Raw genomic sequence first — 17,269 nt, forward strand, 5'->3', positions numbered from 1 at the left:
TACACCAGTTGCATTATGGCCAATTTAAGAGACTTCTGGATCTGTTTTTAGAGTCGCAGTAGCTCAGTCTGTAGGGAGTTTTATTTACAATATATTCATTTCAAGTATTTTCAAGTTGTTAGAATTTTGAGTAACGGCTTTGTGAGTAAAATTGAGGAATTTTCACTTCTACTGTATCTTTTGCTTAAGTCCCAAATTTCCCTTTTAGTTGAATAATAGGCCCTGGTCATTGATCTGTCATTGTTGTGCTGCAGGTAGCACGCATCGTTGGTGTGACTGAGGAGCAGAAGACGATTATGGGAGTTGGCTCGGGGCTGGAGCTTGTCACTTTGCCTCACGGACGCCAGTTACGACAGGATTTGTTAGAAAGGTACATGCAGTTCACACATATGAATTAAATAGTTGGTTCACCCATATAACACTCCTGTTTCCTGTAGGATGTTTTTTAGCAGTGAGGGCACCAAATGTTTTACGTATGAAACAGAACTAACACTTTGCTGCTACACAAAGAAATATATTTTATCACCTCTATTCACACACAATGAGTACCTATTTTCAGTTGTGATTGAACTGTACTTTTTGAGGAACTACAAGGCACTTAACATCTAGAAGAGGTCTACAAAATGAATTTTACAAGAAATTCTTCGTAGGGGAACCAAAACCCAAAATGACTACATCTATAGACTATTTCCAATTAATATAAATATATTATTTTATATTATTTTAATTGCACTGACTCACTTACCATTTTAATGTTTCCATATGTTTGATATCAATACAATGAGCCAACAGAACTGACAAGTTGAACCCAATTAGAACAGACCCACCAAGGGGACATTTTTGGTGGAGCTGTTCATTTAATAGTCGACTTGGAAGAAAGCGAACGTTTTGACAATAAACTACATCAACACAACAATATGTGGAGTTAAACTGAACGGGCCGAATAACCTCTGAATAGTTCTACTTTTTGTTAAATTGCAATGTGAGCGGCAGTCAACGGGGGGTGCATTATGTCGGCAGGATAATTTAAAAGGCAGCCGCGACTACATTGTGCGTCTGCCCTATTTCTGATACCTTGGTGGCAGAAGTTTTGCCAAGGCGGGCCGCCACTCCAAAATCAGCATGGAGGAAACACGTAACAATAATCCCTAGTGGTATCTTGCCAGCCATGCAGATATCTTTGGTTAAATTTGTCCAGGTTTTAAGGTATCTCTCATAGCCGACTTCCTTCTTGTTTGTGGTGCCAAAAAGTATTTGAAAACTTATTGGACAGCCACATATTTTTCGACTCACAGTCCCGCGTCAATATGGATATTATACAGAAAATGCTGTTAACAGTTTAAGGGGGACTATTTCTTTGGTTAACAATAGTATTGTGAATTATCCAGAGTAACTATAATGCTGTGGACAGAAGGTGGGAATTGAGAAAATTGTCCCCCACCTACTGTTTTATTCAGTCTTCTGCTAACTCAATCCATCTGCTAACTCAATCCAACTCTAACCCATCAATCTCTCTTTTTACTAGGCATCATCTAATAGCACTGGGAGTCGCAGTGGACATTCTGGGCTGCACAGGGACTGTGAGCCAGAGGGCAACTGTTTTACATAAATTAATTTTATTGGCTCAGGCCCTTAAAGAACACGCCCACAACCTCTACTCCTTCTCAGCCGTGATGAAGGCCCTGGAGATGCCTCAGGTGTTTTAATTGTGACAGATGTATGCTTGCTATATGCAAACTAAGGCCAAATGGAAAGTGGTTGTTTATTAAACACTCTTGGTCTGTTTGTGCGTGCACATGTGCAGATAATGCGACTGGAGATGACGTGGCGAGCGCTGAGGAGGAACAACACAGAGACTGCGGTATTATTTGAGAAGAATCTCAAACCCTTCATGAAATTGCTAAACGAGGGAGACGGTGAGTGGTGGTGTTTAAGACAAAGATGCATTACATTACATTCATTTGGTAGATACTTTTGTCCAATGCAACCTTTCAAACTCAATCTCATTACAAATTGGAAGTGGAACTCTTCCAAATAAACAGCTATAAGTGTGCTACTGTGCAATGGCTTAGGAAAAAAAAGAATTTAGGTGAAATGAAGTGCTAGCTTCGGCTGTTGAGGCGTAAAAAGAACTAAATTACAGAACAACCGATGGGAGCTGCAGTCAGTTTGTTTGTCTCCAATATAAAATCAGACAGAGTGACAGAAAAGTCACGGGTGAAATTGATCTTCTTGAGACAGTTTATCAGACTTCATGAGCCACACAAAGCTTTATACGTTTTAACATACTGTGTGCAGTAGTACTCCACAAGCCCTATCAAAAAAAACTTTGAGTAAAATCCGCTTTTATTTGAGTGAAGCTCCAGGGAAGAAACCAATTGTTACACCAGACAGGTTTAAACAAGTGCTGTATAATTAGCGTCGCGAACCACTTGTTAAGTAGTGAATGTGTTGCATTGAGTCGTATGTGTTCATATGACCTTCTGTAGACTCTGTGGTCCAAGGTCCCATAGCTGTGCCCCACCTGGTTCCTCTGCTGATGGTGATGGAGGGTGACGACCCGGTGGAGAACAGTGAGCGAGGCTGTCAGCTCCTCTACAATGTCCTCCAGTCAGCTCGCAGTGCCGCGCTGCACGCACAGGATTATCAGCAACACGCACACACTCTGCTCACAGGTACACACATGCACGTACAGTACAATAGTGTCCTTTTCTTTTAGGCACAGTACAGACATTGGGTCTCATGCAAGAACATTACTGTATTCTTATCCTAAATCTTTTACTGTGTCTGCTCCAAGTCACATTCACCAAACTCTCGTAACTGCAAGAACTTGTTGTAAATATCTTGAATGTCTCCTGTTCATGAGGTGTGAGTTTGGGAGTTTAGATAATTAACACAAACATGGCCCTAAATCGCTGCATAATTGGTTTGGGCAAGTTTCATTCACAAAATTGTAATTAGTAAAAATTAGAATTTCTCAATTACTGATTTGTAGCAATTGCCAATTATAAAACCAAATATTTGTTTTGTCAAAACTCCAATTGGCAATCCAGAGACAATGATATGGCAGACAGTATTCAATTTTCACAAATTTTAGTTAAGTTGCTATCTGTAGTGTGTGTGTTTATATAGTCATTTGTATTTTAGTTGATTTCTGTAAGAAATTCATTCAGATTAAGGTATTATTCAGTAATTATGTCAAGCAAATGGAGAGTGGCAGACGTTCACTCTTTACAACTGACGAGTTTTGTTTGTACCGAAGAAAAACATTCAAAATATGAGAAAACATACAACAAATCTCTTCATATGAGTGGTTCTTGCATGAGGCCTGTTGTAATGTAAATACATGTGCACTGGCAAAAAAGTAAAATGTATATTGTACTTTAAAAAAAAAAAAAAACGTGTACATTGTGAAATTGATGTGAAAACATCATCTGTGGTATCTGATCTGATGTTCGTCACATTGCTTCAACAGGAAACTTGGAGCCAGTCCCTGAGCTGCTGGAGGCTTTCCGGACTGAGTTTGCCCTGCGGCTGTTCTGGGGTCAGTCGGGGGCAGTGGCTGAGAGAAAGGAGCGCCATGAGAAGTTTGACAAGATTCTTTGTGTCCTCTCAGATAAACTGGAACCCGCGGAGATCACCCCACAACAACCTCACCCTCGAACCTGAGCCTCAGGGTCTGTTTTACTGAGTGAGAGGTGAAATCAGCAGCTTTCTTCACAAGAAGTGAGAGAGAGAGAGAGAGAGAGAGAGAGAGAGAGAGAGAGAGAGAGAGAGAGAGAGAGAGAGAGAGAGAGAGAGAGAGAGAGAGAGAGAGAGAGAGAGAGAGAGAGAGAGAGAGAGACTCAAGTCACAATTTTGTTAGCTATATGGAAAACGTTTCGTTTTCGGGGATTGTTCAGATTTCTCCAAAAATTCCACCGGATGTCCCTCATTTTGACCGGATGTTCGTCACATTCCGCTTTCTTGATGTTTGCATTTTAAACTCCGGGTTGATTTATGAGGACTATGGTTAACTGCTCCTCAGATCTCTGCAGGGTAAATGGAGACAGCTAGCTAGACTATCTGTCTAATAAAACAACCTTTCAAAGTACACATTCGACCAAAACAAGTTTCTTCCTGAAGCTATTTTGGAGAGGCACTGGGGCGCCATCTGGCGCTTGATTGTGATTGGTTTAAATAACTGCCAATAAACCATAGCATATTTTTCTCCCATCCCGGAATTCTATTTGGACTAGCCAGACCCTCCTCCGCAGCGCTGTGGAGGAAGGTCCGGCAATGCGAGACTACTTTATCAATCCATAACTTGTTTAATACCTATGGTCCAACGTAAACATTGTTAAAACAGAGTCAGTTCCCTTTGTACATGACCTGCTGCTGCAAGAGACCACACTGGAGATTGTGTTTTTCATTTCAGTCTTTCTAAAGCAATAAATGTATTTGTTTATTTTTTTGCATGCAATATTTCTCATAAATGATACTGTAAAGAAATAAGACATTTTTCTCTTATCATGTTTTCACTTTATGACTCAACAATACAATACACATAAATACATTTACTTTTTAAAAACAGATCATACAATTATACCCCTTAAAGTGGTGGAGAAAAAAAATAGGTTAACATATGGCTCAATGAGTTTTTAAAGAATTATGATTGTGCAGTTTGACACTAGAAGTTTGATTTTTCTGCTGAAGGAGGAAAATTTCTCTGCACTCGCCTTCAATCCAAGTTCCAGGCATGTTCACACGAATGTTCAATGAGTGATATGGAAACTTGAAACCTCAAATGCACATCACTTTTCAGTGAAGTAGGAATAATTGTGTCCAGCGTGTGTAATGAAAACATATTCATGGATTGGCAATAGGAGTAAGACAGGAGTCAGACAAATTGTTTAAAGCAAAAGTATTTTCATGTCATAAAACATGTCAGGACTCCTTCAGATTTTAAAGGGTACCGGTTTCCTTCCTTAGAAATCCACCCTGGTGTCATTAATTGATTTGAAATTTGGTTGAACTGGTCATCTGGATTTCAATTCAGAATAATGGCAAAGGTTTTCAAACATGTCCATTGTTTGAGAGAATTTGAGAAGGTGAATAAAATTGATAATCTGGAGGCTCAAAATATGAAAACAGGTGGTTAAATCGTATAACACCAGTATACAAGTAGACATAATAAACCGTCAAAGAAGAAACAGTCTGCCATTTCTGTGCAAAGTTGAAGTTGAAGAATGAACACAAGGACTTAATTATTGCTCATTATCCACTTTTGAGTTGCACTTATTATTGTTAGTTTGTTGTCGTCGTCAGTACTATGTAATGATCTTAGAAGCAGCAACCTTAAACACAGGCAGTTCCCCTGGTATTTAAGCCAGGAATTAATCCGGTCTTTAACTTAAAACATTATTGCCACTGTTTTTTTCACCCACCATGTCCAACATTTACAAAAACATTGCAAAGCAAGTTTCCTTGCAAGTCTCCTTGAAGATTAGGTTCACTTGTTTTTTTGTCTGCTTAAAACAAAACATGCACGTACAGTATATACACTGAAGCGGTTCATGCTTGCTGCAACCATTCTTCCTGTTCATACTGGGCATTAAAACACAATTTCCTAAAGTGCTTCCAATATAAGTGATAAGGGACGTGTGTTGTTAAATTCCAATGTGTATTTAAAGCCAATAGGAGGCAGTCCCCCCCCCCCCCCCCCCCCCCCCCCCCCCCCATCACTTACATTAGAAGCACATTAGGAAGGGATCTCTTCAGGGCCTGTATGAACAAGAGGAATGGTTGCAGCAAGCAAAACCTATTTCAATATTTATGTGGGAACCCCACTATTGTTGTGAGGCAGAGATTTAAAAATGTGAACCCTTTACCATGACAATCCATTGAGAGATTTTGGACTGTGTGCACTCCCTATAGAGTAGTGGTTTTCATCCAGTTATAAATCCTAAAACATAACATCATGACAAGAAGAAGAAGAAAAAAAAAAAAAAGATAAAAAAAAAATCACATTATCCTATCAGGCAAGAAGTTTTAGATGAGGGTTGATGTTACAAAAAGAATAAGTTCAGCAGGTTATTAGAGATGACAGTGGGAAAGTCAAGTGAGTGGATATAAAGATATGCAGCTTTTAAGCTACTATAATGCTGAATATGTTACACAAGTCGTCAACATTGTGACAAAAAAGTTCAGATATACATTCAAAAGTTTGGATTTAAAAGCTTAAATCTATAAAGATCAGACAATCTGCATTTTGAGACAGGAACTGTGTGATATCGCAAACATCATTGACAACAAGCTTTCTAATCACTCACTTTCATCTCACTATAAAGTCACTGGCTGAGATAAAAGATGTAAAGAACAGCTTCAATTATCGTGGATGACTTTGTATTCACCTTTGGCTCTTTACTTGTTTCCCATCACAAGCTCTAAGTGTGTGTGTGTGTGTGTGTTATGGGGCAAGTTTGACATAGGATGAAGGTATATAGCCCTCTTCTCCACTGGCTCTAAGGACTCTCATCCATCCATCTCCTTTATCCTCCTCCATTATAGTCAACATCTCTCCCTCTGTAATGGAAACCGTGCCCTCACTGTTGCCTGCACACAAACACACGCAATTAAGACCCGTATAAAAAGGCTTAAATAAGATATATGCATGAACAACGTGAATATTTCAACGTACCTTGAAAGGTGTACAGAGCCGTGCACTGGCCGACTGGAGTTTCTACGTCGTCAAACTCGTCATCAAACTCTGTGTAGATGTTTGGAGACTGTTCAGCTGCTACAACACTGGAAATATACAGTACATATCCCAGATGGAAAAAAAAAAGACAAGACATGTCATTTACTGACTGTATTATGCTAAACATATTCACATTTAAAGAAATAGTTCTACGTTTTTTGAGAAATCTTTTATTCTATTTATTCTTGAATTGCAAAAAACTTTGTAGATCAAATTGTGGAAACACTCTCAAACTTAATAATCAACATGCTGTATTTATTTATTCTTTCGCATCTAGTTTTGACAAAATAGAAAAAATGACCTCCAATTATTGCATTTCATCCATTATAAACAATCATGGAAACAACTTTAAGTTAATATTTTGAAAATCATATCAATTAAATTTGAATTAACAAGGCCTGAAAAAATACGAGACGGCTCAATGCCATTGTAGTAAAAAGATTAGAAATATGTCCATTGTCATATTTTTTAAATAAACACATTGTCTAACCCAGTGTTTCTCATATGGGGCTACGGGTACCCCTAAAGTTACTTTGGAATACTGCAGTGAGTATGTGAAAAAAATTTAATTCAAAAAAATATATATATATATGCATTATTCCTAAAATATTGATACTATCACAATAAATGCATTTAGTAATGGATTCCATTTAAAAAGAATTTTTTTGCACTGGTCAGTAGGTACTTGGCTAAAAAGAAATATTTCAAATGGGGTACATTATTGAAAAAAGTTTGAGAACCACTTGTCTAACCCACAGGCAGTGTGGTCCATTAATGACGCTGTAATAAAGTATAAAGTATTTCTGATTCTGATAATAGCTTGCACAGCCAGCAGTAAACATGCTATGACTCCTAGCTCTGCTACCCTAGGTCGCCCTCGCCTAGCAGTCCGTAGAGATTATTCCTTCTTCCACTCTTTATGCTAAACTAAGCTAATCAGGTGCTGGCTGTAACTAGATACTTACTGAACAAACATGAGAGTGGTGGCAATCTCCTCATTTACCTCTAAGTTGAAGTTGGTAAGTGAATGATTGTGTTCCCAAAAATGTCAAATTTCTCCTATAAATACAGGTCTTACCAATGTTTAGTATTATTGTTGATGGCATTGGAAGTCTCCTCTCCTCCCACCGCTTCTGACAGCCACGTCTACAAGGAACCAGCAATAGATGTTAAAGCTTGCACAAATACTGTAATCTGATCTGTCACGCACAATTTATCAGCAGCATGTGTACGTATGTGACTGTAAAAAGTAATAAATATAGATGTTCCGATACCAGTATTGGAAAAGCCTCCAAAACTACCTAAAATGCTGGTATCGGTAAGTACTGGAGTTTATGCACCGATCAGATAAATAATTTAGCCCTGAAGAAAATCTACTTTAAAGTAGTTTATTTCATGTTCTTTTTCCGTTATGACCGACTGTCGAACTGGATAATAATAAAAAGATCTACGGCATTTATTGTTTGTGTTTGTTCATGTTTGACAAAGAGTTCAACCTTAGCCAGGCCATACAACAATGATAGAAATCATATCACATCCATACAGGGATAGTAGTATACAGCAGTTAATAAAATACTATACACTGGTATCGGATCGGTACTCGTCATCTGTCGATACATGTTCAGGCATCAGTATAAGGAAGAAGAAAAATGGTATCGGACCATTTCTAGTAATAACCTCATATTTGACGAGCTCCCCCCTCAGGCGGCCAATGTTCTGGGCAGTTTCTGAGATCTGAGGCTCCAGGCTGGAGGGGTCTCCCATCTGTGGACTCTTCTCGTACACACCCTTCATCTTCTCCAGTGCATCGCTGAGGTCAGACGGAGGAAGAAAAGTGTTATCATTTTGGAAATGTAAGCACACATTAAGGAAGCTTGTCTCCTGAGCAGAACCGCTGATAAGAACAGGAGGGACGGGCAGAAGTTTTTTGGAAGTTGGAAAACTCTGTCCTACTATTTAATATGACATTAGTGAGGTCGGCCACTGATGCCTGGCTCGCAGATACAATTCATCCCAAAAGGTGTTGGAGGTCAGGGCTCTGTGTGGACCGGTCAAGTTCTTCCACTAACTAATTGGGTGTCCACCAATGAAACAGTTAAAATGGTTCTTAAAAGAACAAAAATATTCAGGTTTGTGTTTTTTGTTGACAAATTAAGGCAAAATTAGGTCAAATGAGGAATACCACCTTTGGTCCTGTGTCTTCTGCAGCTCTTTGGTGATGTCGTCAATCTTCGCCTGTAGCTTCTTCTTCCTCTGCTCTGGAGGAAGGTGAGAGAAATCTTCTGCAGCATGTGGCTACACACACACACACACACACACAACACAGACACACAGTAACTATTCTGTATCATGTATACAACAACCTTATCAATGATCACCACCAGATGTCACTCCTTCCTGTTTAAAGCTCTCTTTCCCACTGATATTAACACGTCTGCACAGAAAGAAACCTAACTAGAGAGAGACACTTAATTATTCTGTGTAAAGAAAACAAATCCTGTTCAAGGTATGTAAGTAATGATGGGAAGACAGAGAAAACACATAATTACAGACAGGCAGAGTGAGGAGGAAGACTGTTCCGAATTGTATCCCCTAAGAATACCACTGAGTTTCAGCTATGCAATGTTTAGAACTGATGCAACTAGCAAGATTCTTTCTATTGTGATGCCATAGCAATTTGCATTTAGGTAACTGCAATATTTATATTTAATTTATCATTAGATAATGTACATTTACAAGTGTTGTCAAGGAAAAACTATGATGACTACAAATGAGAGTAATGACTGAGGCAGGTTAGCAAGGTGTTGATTAAAGGGTTAGGGTTTTATATATATATATATATAGCCTTGTTTTTTTTGCTCTCCACAAAGAAAAGTTAAATAATTATATGAGATTACAGATGACATCCCCAGAATAACAAATCGGCAACAAACTGGGACTATTTCTCCTTGAGACGGACTAAAAAATACTGTTCAGTGTGTTAGTTTGGATTATCCAAAGTTACACTATTTCCAAGAAAGGAAATATTGCTGTTGAATTTTTTAAATGCAATTTTACTTAAACTCTTCTCCTTTGTAGTGGGGTGGAAACAGACATGTCCGAGACATATATCTAAAAACCAAAACTATTTGCATGGCTAGATACTACTGGCCGCAGGTAAGAAAACATGTTTTTGTAATTTGGGGGAAATGGTATATGCTACAACAATAACACACTGCCCAGCATGATGTTTAGTTATTTTTTCTGGATCTGCTGTCAAATTAACATATATATACATACATACATACATACATATATACATATACATTTACATATATATATACATATACACACATATATATATATACATATACACACATATATATACATACATATACATATACACATACACATACATATATATATACACATATACATATACACATATATATACACATACACATATATATACACATATACTATAACATATTCTATAGTCTTATCTATAATATAACCTATAAATAAACTTTTCCCCCTATCGATATACACATATATATCACACACTTTAATATACATTTATACATATATATATACATATTACTTATTACACTACAAACAATATATACTTATACTCTAGTATATATATATATACAACACATAGATATATTAACACACCTATATATATATAGATATATATATTATATCTATAAATACTATATATTATAATATAAATATATATATAAAATATATATAATATACACAACACCACACCCAACATATTATATATAATCAACACATACATATATATCTACTACATAGATATATACCCATAACATACTACCACATATGCATATATACAACACACACACACGACACACACATATTCAATATATATACATATATCCACAACCTATACTACCATATATATACCACATATATAACAACACACACACACCCCATATATACACACACACACACCAACCATCCCACACATATATGTACACACACGACAAATGATATACACCACAACACACATATATACATATATATACTATACATTTTATACACATATATTAACAACACCCCACACACACATAATAGTATAGTCGATATACACCAATATATATATACATGATATATATCCCATTATATATACCACCACCACACACACATAAATATACCATATTACTACACTATATACATATTATAACAGATATATATCTATACAGCCACCATATATACCTTATAAATATATATATAACACACATACTATATATATATAGTATATTATAGATACACACACTATTATACACACATTATACATATATACACCATATAACAATAATATATAACACACTGATTATAATACATCCACATATATACACACAAATATATTACACCACATATACACATATATAACCCATACACATTATTAACACACATATGACATATTATACACAACATATGATACATAGATATATACACACCACACATATATATATACATATATATGATACACACATATCTATCATATTATGATTATACACACATATATATATATCTACCTTCTATAGGATAACCACACAGAGCTAGACACACACATATATAACACCACTAATACAACATAGATACCCCATCTCTACATACATATACACATATATATACACCACATACCTACATACTGTTTTTTTTTTTTAAACCACATATCTGATTACACACAGACATTATATACACACAGACATGATATTGGCCTACATATATACCACAGACATTAGACCTTATATACACACATACATATATACAGCGATATCTACATATATACACATACACCATACACATATATATAATATTATATCATCTCTATACATAATATATACATATAATCACATATAAATACACATATATAACACATATATACACAGATTATAACATATATAGACACATATATACACATAGATACACATATAACACATTATACACCTATGCATACATATATAACATATATATACACATAATAGAACCTATATATATATAACTATATAACATATATACACATATCATCAAATATATAACTATATCATACGATATAACACTACTATACTATACATATATAATATACACGATATATCATGTATAGTAAACAGTAATAATATATACACACATATTAATATTAACACATACATATATATTATATATTATATATATCATATATATACACTATATCAATCTATATTGCAATATATATATATATATACTACAAGATATATAGTATATATATATATATCATATATATATATATATATATCATATATAATATCGTAACTATATATTATATATATATAATATAATACACATTACATATATATACACATACATATAATATATATATATTTATACAACATACATATGATATACATACATATTATATTATATATTATATATCTATATATATATATATATATAGACAGTGTGTGCATGTGCTAAATGAGAAATCTTTTTTTAATCCCAACAGAGAGAATAAATTAGTTTGGCATCACAGAATGAAGACTCAGTTCTCGAGTTTAGAGATAAAGTTATTAATGTTCCCTGAATATAAATGTAGTGCCCTGTGCCATGAGAAAATATGTATTTATTTTTTGTAATTTAAAGAGTAATTTATTGCACCCAGGAAATAATTCAGCTTGCACTAGCTAACTAGTGGTGACAACATGCACTTTCTTCTCTTCACAGCTGATTCAAGTACAACGACCCCACCCAGCCAGCTGGGATTACAGCTGAGGTCACGTAAACCGAGTCACACCTGTGGGATCTGCGCTCACCATGGGAAAGTAAATCTGCATGAATTTCTTTGCACCAACACACAAATGTTGCCCATTTGACTAACAGCTATCTGTCTCAATCTGGAAAGGAGAGCAGGATCTCCAAAATGGAGGAAGCTGTTGTAGCTTGTTAGCTGTGGTGCACTTCTATTTAACCTCTGTCAAGAGTATAAACTACTCCACAAAAAAAAGAGAAGGGTTTGCAGACACTTGCAAACAGGGGTCAATGGTATAAATATACTGTATGTATGAAATTGGATGGAGAGTTTAGTGATTTAAATGTAAAGGTAATACATTAAAAGGCACAACTTGCTTGTGCTAACTAGCTAACTTGGCGTATTATTTCCTCTTTAATAACTCTTTATTTAATGAATTGGACAATCCTGAGTACAAAATGCCAGTACAGTACAAAGAAAAAATACAAAGATTTTTTGGGTTGGCTAACATGTTAAACAGTAGTTCACCAACTAGCCCTGCAATGCAAGTACGTAGCCTCAAGCCTTACTCAAAGACACGTGGAGGAATTTAATCTTTCTCAAAGACGTGTGGATTAATTTAAGTGCGTCATTGTCTGTTTTAACCAGGCCTTTAAAGCTTTTTCCCGTACAAAGTTCAGTGCAGCACGATCCAGTGTGAAGTTACTTATTAAATATTTGTTCCCCTTGAAAAGAATTCAGCTCCAGAATACTGTCATTTTAAGTCTACCTCTCTAAAGTGTTACCAGTATGTGATATCTAGGCAGAGAGACAAGGACACTGAATGAGATAGGTGTACAACGAACACACCGCATGGTAAAAAACACTTTTACTAACAAGCATGGTACCTGTACGAGTGTCCAGGTATAACAGCTTATTTAGATGAGTAGCATCAAAGAGACAAGTACATGAAGGGGGGAGACGTTTACAGAGAGGACCTGAGCTATGTCGTCACTCACCAAATGCGGTTTGTGTAATATCTTTAAGGTGGACATCCTGGGTTTGATAGAGCGATTTAAGTCTCTAAGGCAGAGAGAGAGAGGGGAGTGCCGCAGCTTGGAGAGGGGGACGATGCCCGGTGGGAAAGGGGATGGGGGAGAGAAAGATGGAGGGGTAAACTGAGGAAAGGGAGGGAGGGAGACAAGGGAGCAGAGGAAGAAGAGCAAAGGAGGAAGAAAATTACACTGGTAAAGACGGGAAAAGAAGAAAAGAAGAAAAGAAGAAAGGGGAGGCAAACAGATGCAGAGGTTTTTGAAATAAAATTGACAAAGAGCTGTGTTTTTGGGGCAAGTCTGTGCGGCAGACTGGAATTAGAATTGGCCCCTGAGGGCAACACGGTGGTGAGGTAAGACATGAGTGGAATGTGTTGAGTTTCCTTTGTGTGTGTGTGTGTGTGTGTGTGTGTGTGTGTCTGTGTGTGTGTTAATGCATTGTTATGAGAACATGTGAGCGTCATTTTGCACTTCTACACTGGCCAACAAGGATAAGCAGGATAAGAAGCAGAAAACTGGCTCCTTTGTATGGATTTGGTTAATTTTTAAGTTCAAAGCTGTCTTAAAATCTGTCTGCAACAAGTCGTCAAACCCCAAAAACAGGTTAATTCACAGTTAGCTGTAACACGACACCTTTTCTTAGTGGTGTATTGAGAAATGTTGATGTAATTATAGTTTTAATGAAAACATGTCTATTAAGAGGAGAAGTCTTGTGATCTACATTTTTGATTATGTCAACAGATCCCATTAAAAACAAAAAAACAACAATGAATTGATCCTACTAACAAAGCCTGATCTACAGCAGCTTGTTCTGAGCCTTTTCTTCTAACTATATATTTGCAAGTCGTTTGTAAAGATTAACTTTATGCTAAAGATTAACTGTTTGAAGGTATTTAGAGCGAGACTAACACTTTGTTGATTTTGATCTTTTCGTGGGATTTTTTGACATTAAGAAACAAACACCAGCTTTATCCTTTTAAAAACCATCACAACTTGCTGATGTTATTTAATTTCAACACTTACCTATACCTTTAGATGAGAAAATACAAAACAACATAACATGCATATAAAAAAGAACCAATGCAAATTTATTTTGGATACTAAGAGATCAACAAAACAAAAAAAAAAAAAAAATGTAGGTTGTCAAATGCAGAAGCAGGCTAAGCAGAAAGGGAAAAGGGAGTCAGTATCTTGTCCTTTGTCTTTTTTTTTAAAGATTATTTTTGGGGCTTCAATGACAAGACTGCTGAAGAAGTGAAAGTGGAGAGAGAGGGAGAGGGAATGAAATGCAGCAAAGGGCCGCAGGTCGGAACCGAACCCGGGCCCGCTGCGTCTACGAGAAAACCTCTATATATGGGCACCCACTCTACCAACTGAGCTATCTGGGACGCCTGAGATGCTGCATTTTTTATGCAGACATTTGTTTTAAACATGTGAACAGAGTGCAAATCTCACCTTGGTCTTCTTGCTGAAAGGCCAGAGCTTGGCACGAGTTTTAGGAGGGTTGAGACTGGAGTCAGAGGTTGCGGATTTGATTCCTTGGGTGTAGTCTTCAAACTCAACATCTCCAGGTCGCTCAAAACCAGACTTGTGCTGCTCTATGAACAGTATTGAGTCCTGCAGGGAGACAGACAGACACTCATGATTTTTGAGGTTGATAACCATATTAGCTGATATTACACACAATCCCTAACATATACATATATATGGAACAGCGGGGAAACATCAATTGCAAGCTTATCTTGTCAACAGTTAGATTAGAAGATTAATACTAATAAAAGGTATATGGCAAAACAAAATTAAGCGGCAACCAGCAAATGATTAGCTTAGCATAGAGACTAGAAACAGGGGAAAACAGCTAGCCTGGCTCTGACCAAAGGTACAACATCAGAGGTTATGTGTGAGACTTGTTTTCGCAGTGACTTCCTGGAGACTACGCTGGTTGCCAGTCTTATTACCTCAGAGTGGCGACAACACTAATTAAAGCTGCAGTAGGTAGTGTGCAAAAAAAAAACAGCCTGAATTTCCGCAGCTTTCCCTCTCCTCTCCCCTCTGTCTGGCATGCGCACAACAGCCGATTACAACTCTCTTTTTCTGAAATGACCTGTAATTGGCTAAAGTCTCCCATCAGAGGTTAGATATTTTAGAGCCTGAAAACACAGCCAAGAAAAGATGTTCCAGGCCAGGCCAGTTGAATTACGATACACTGAAAGATTATTATGTTTTTGCCCAACGACGCCAACAATATACTGCCTACAGTCCCACAGCTTTAACCATGTCTTCATGAGGGAGCTTTAGAGGTGTGATTGTTACCTTTAAAACGGAGCCAGGCTGGCTGTTTTCCCCCTGGTCCCAGTTATTGTGCTAAGCTAACTGGCTGCTGCTTGTAGCTTCATATTTAACTGGCAGATATTACAGTGATTTCAATCTTCTCATCTAACATGAGCAAGACAACAAATAAGGAAATTTAACATCAGAACATCAAACCATGGAAAAGTTTCACGGCAATGAGATCAGAGGTGTCTTTGATTTGACACTGGACAGACAGACAGACAATTAACATTCCCCTTATTTTTATCATGGGCGATAGACAATACAACAAAATGAGCGTATGAACATAACATACATAGACACAGTATAGTCAAACCAGAGGAGGGTCTGCCTACTCCACATAGCTTTGCGGGATGGGAGAAAAACATGCTGTGGTTTATTGGCATTTCTTTAAACCAATCACAATCGTCATGGGCGGTGCCAAGTTCTGCACGATGCCTCTGTAAAAAAGTTGTTTGAGAGAAAACAGATAGTCTAGCTAACTGTCTCAATTTACCCTGCAGAGATCTGAGGAACAGTCAACAGTAGTCATCTTAAATCCATAGAAATTAAAATTCCAACACAAAGAAAGAAGGAGGAAACAGAAAATACATGCATCCAGCAGAATCTCCTGCGGCATCTGAGTAATTTCTGGAACGTCAAGGATTTAGAGTATAGTCTAACAACCATTAAACATTTACCTGTTTCTCATTAATTTTCTTCCCTGCTGTAGAAATTCCATCTAAACACTTTGTGATGATGGGCAGCACTTTTTTCTCGATGTCTGCAAACTGGCAGTATCCCTCCGCCAGCCGCCGAATCCTCCGCTCATCCATGTCCTGCATTTTCTGTTCGACACAGACATACATCTGCCTCCTTAAATTTCATATCAAATTCACACTGTCTGTGTTTATGAATTGTATATTCAAATGAATATGAAAACACTGGAGAAGGATTACATTTTGAAAGGGTGTGTTTGGGATTTATGTCACTTAAGCAGGTGTGTAAGCTCTGCTCAGTTGTAGTGCATTGTGAATGTGTGTCTTTGTCTCACATTATAGATCTGCGGTATCTCTGAGTAGTAGAAGAAGTTTTGTTCCTTGTTGTATTTCTGGAGCTGTGCGGCATAGTCGTTCCTGCACTCCTCCGCTGTGTGTGTGCGGGCATGGGCATGTTGCTTGGCCTTCACAACAAAAGGTAGGTGGAACCGCAAAAGAGAAAGGGAGGGGAACATGATGAAAGAGGATGAGGAAAAGGGAGAAAAGATGCAAAACAAAATGCAAAGTGGGAGAAATATGGGAACATGCAGGGAGAAGTGGAGGGAGGAGACACAAGGAGTGATTTTTCTTTGATTGAAAATATAAAAACCCAAAAAGTGAAAAAAATTGGCACAAAGTTGTTGAGCAAATGAGGATGTGTGTGTGTGTGTGTGTGTGTGTGTGTGTGTGTGTGTGT

At 37.1% G+C, this 17,269-nt stretch overlaps 2 protein-coding genes across 4 annotated transcripts in view; one reads left to right on the plus strand and one right to left on the minus strand.

The window, feature by feature from the left end:
• Positions 1-3,730, plus strand: part of sh2d3a (SH2 domain containing 3A) — a 14,639-nt gene extending 10,909 nt beyond the window's left edge. The window contains exons 16-20 of one of the 2 annotated variants that reach the window (XM_032544553.1): positions 255-370; positions 1,526-1,697; positions 1,805-1,916; positions 2,499-2,675; positions 3,476-3,726. In XM_032544553.1, coding sequence (XP_032400444.1) covers positions 255-370; positions 1,526-1,697; positions 1,805-1,916; positions 2,499-2,675; positions 3,476-3,669 — 771 coding nt within the window. In that variant the 3' untranslated portion in view covers positions 3,670-3,726. Of the gene's footprint in view, positions 1-254; positions 371-1,525; positions 1,698-1,804; positions 1,917-2,489; positions 2,676-3,475 lie in introns of both variants that reach the window. The other variant, XM_032544543.1, reaches the window with a different exon arrangement.
• The window catches only part of trip10b (thyroid hormone receptor interactor 10b), a 35,089-nt gene that overhangs the window by 8,508 nt on the left and 9,312 nt on the right, over positions 1-17,269 (minus strand). Inside the window, exons 7-14 of one of the 2 annotated variants that reach the window (XM_032544629.1) lie at positions 16,869-16,997; positions 16,516-16,662; positions 14,960-15,121; positions 8,925-9,034; positions 8,417-8,549; positions 7,818-7,885; positions 6,680-6,786; positions 6,431-6,594 (exon numbers count right to left, since the gene is read on the minus strand). In XM_032544629.1, the coding sequence (XP_032400520.1) occupies positions 6,449-6,594; positions 6,680-6,786; positions 7,818-7,885; positions 8,417-8,549; positions 8,925-9,034; positions 14,960-15,121; positions 16,516-16,662; positions 16,869-16,997 (1,002 nt within the window). In that variant the 3' untranslated portion in view covers positions 6,431-6,448. Of the gene's footprint in view, positions 1-6,008; positions 6,595-6,679; positions 6,787-7,817; positions 7,886-8,416; positions 8,550-8,924; positions 9,035-14,959; positions 15,122-16,515; positions 16,663-16,868; positions 16,998-17,269 lie in introns of those variants that run through there. The other variant, XM_032544623.1, reaches the window with a different exon arrangement.

Source organism: Etheostoma spectabile, chromosome 2 (genome assembly GCF_008692095.1).
Source record: "Etheostoma spectabile isolate EspeVRDwgs_2016 chromosome 2, UIUC_Espe_1.0, whole genome shotgun sequence".
In the NCBI taxonomy this organism is placed as follows: Eukaryota; Metazoa; Chordata; class Actinopteri; order Perciformes; family Percidae; genus Etheostoma; species Etheostoma spectabile.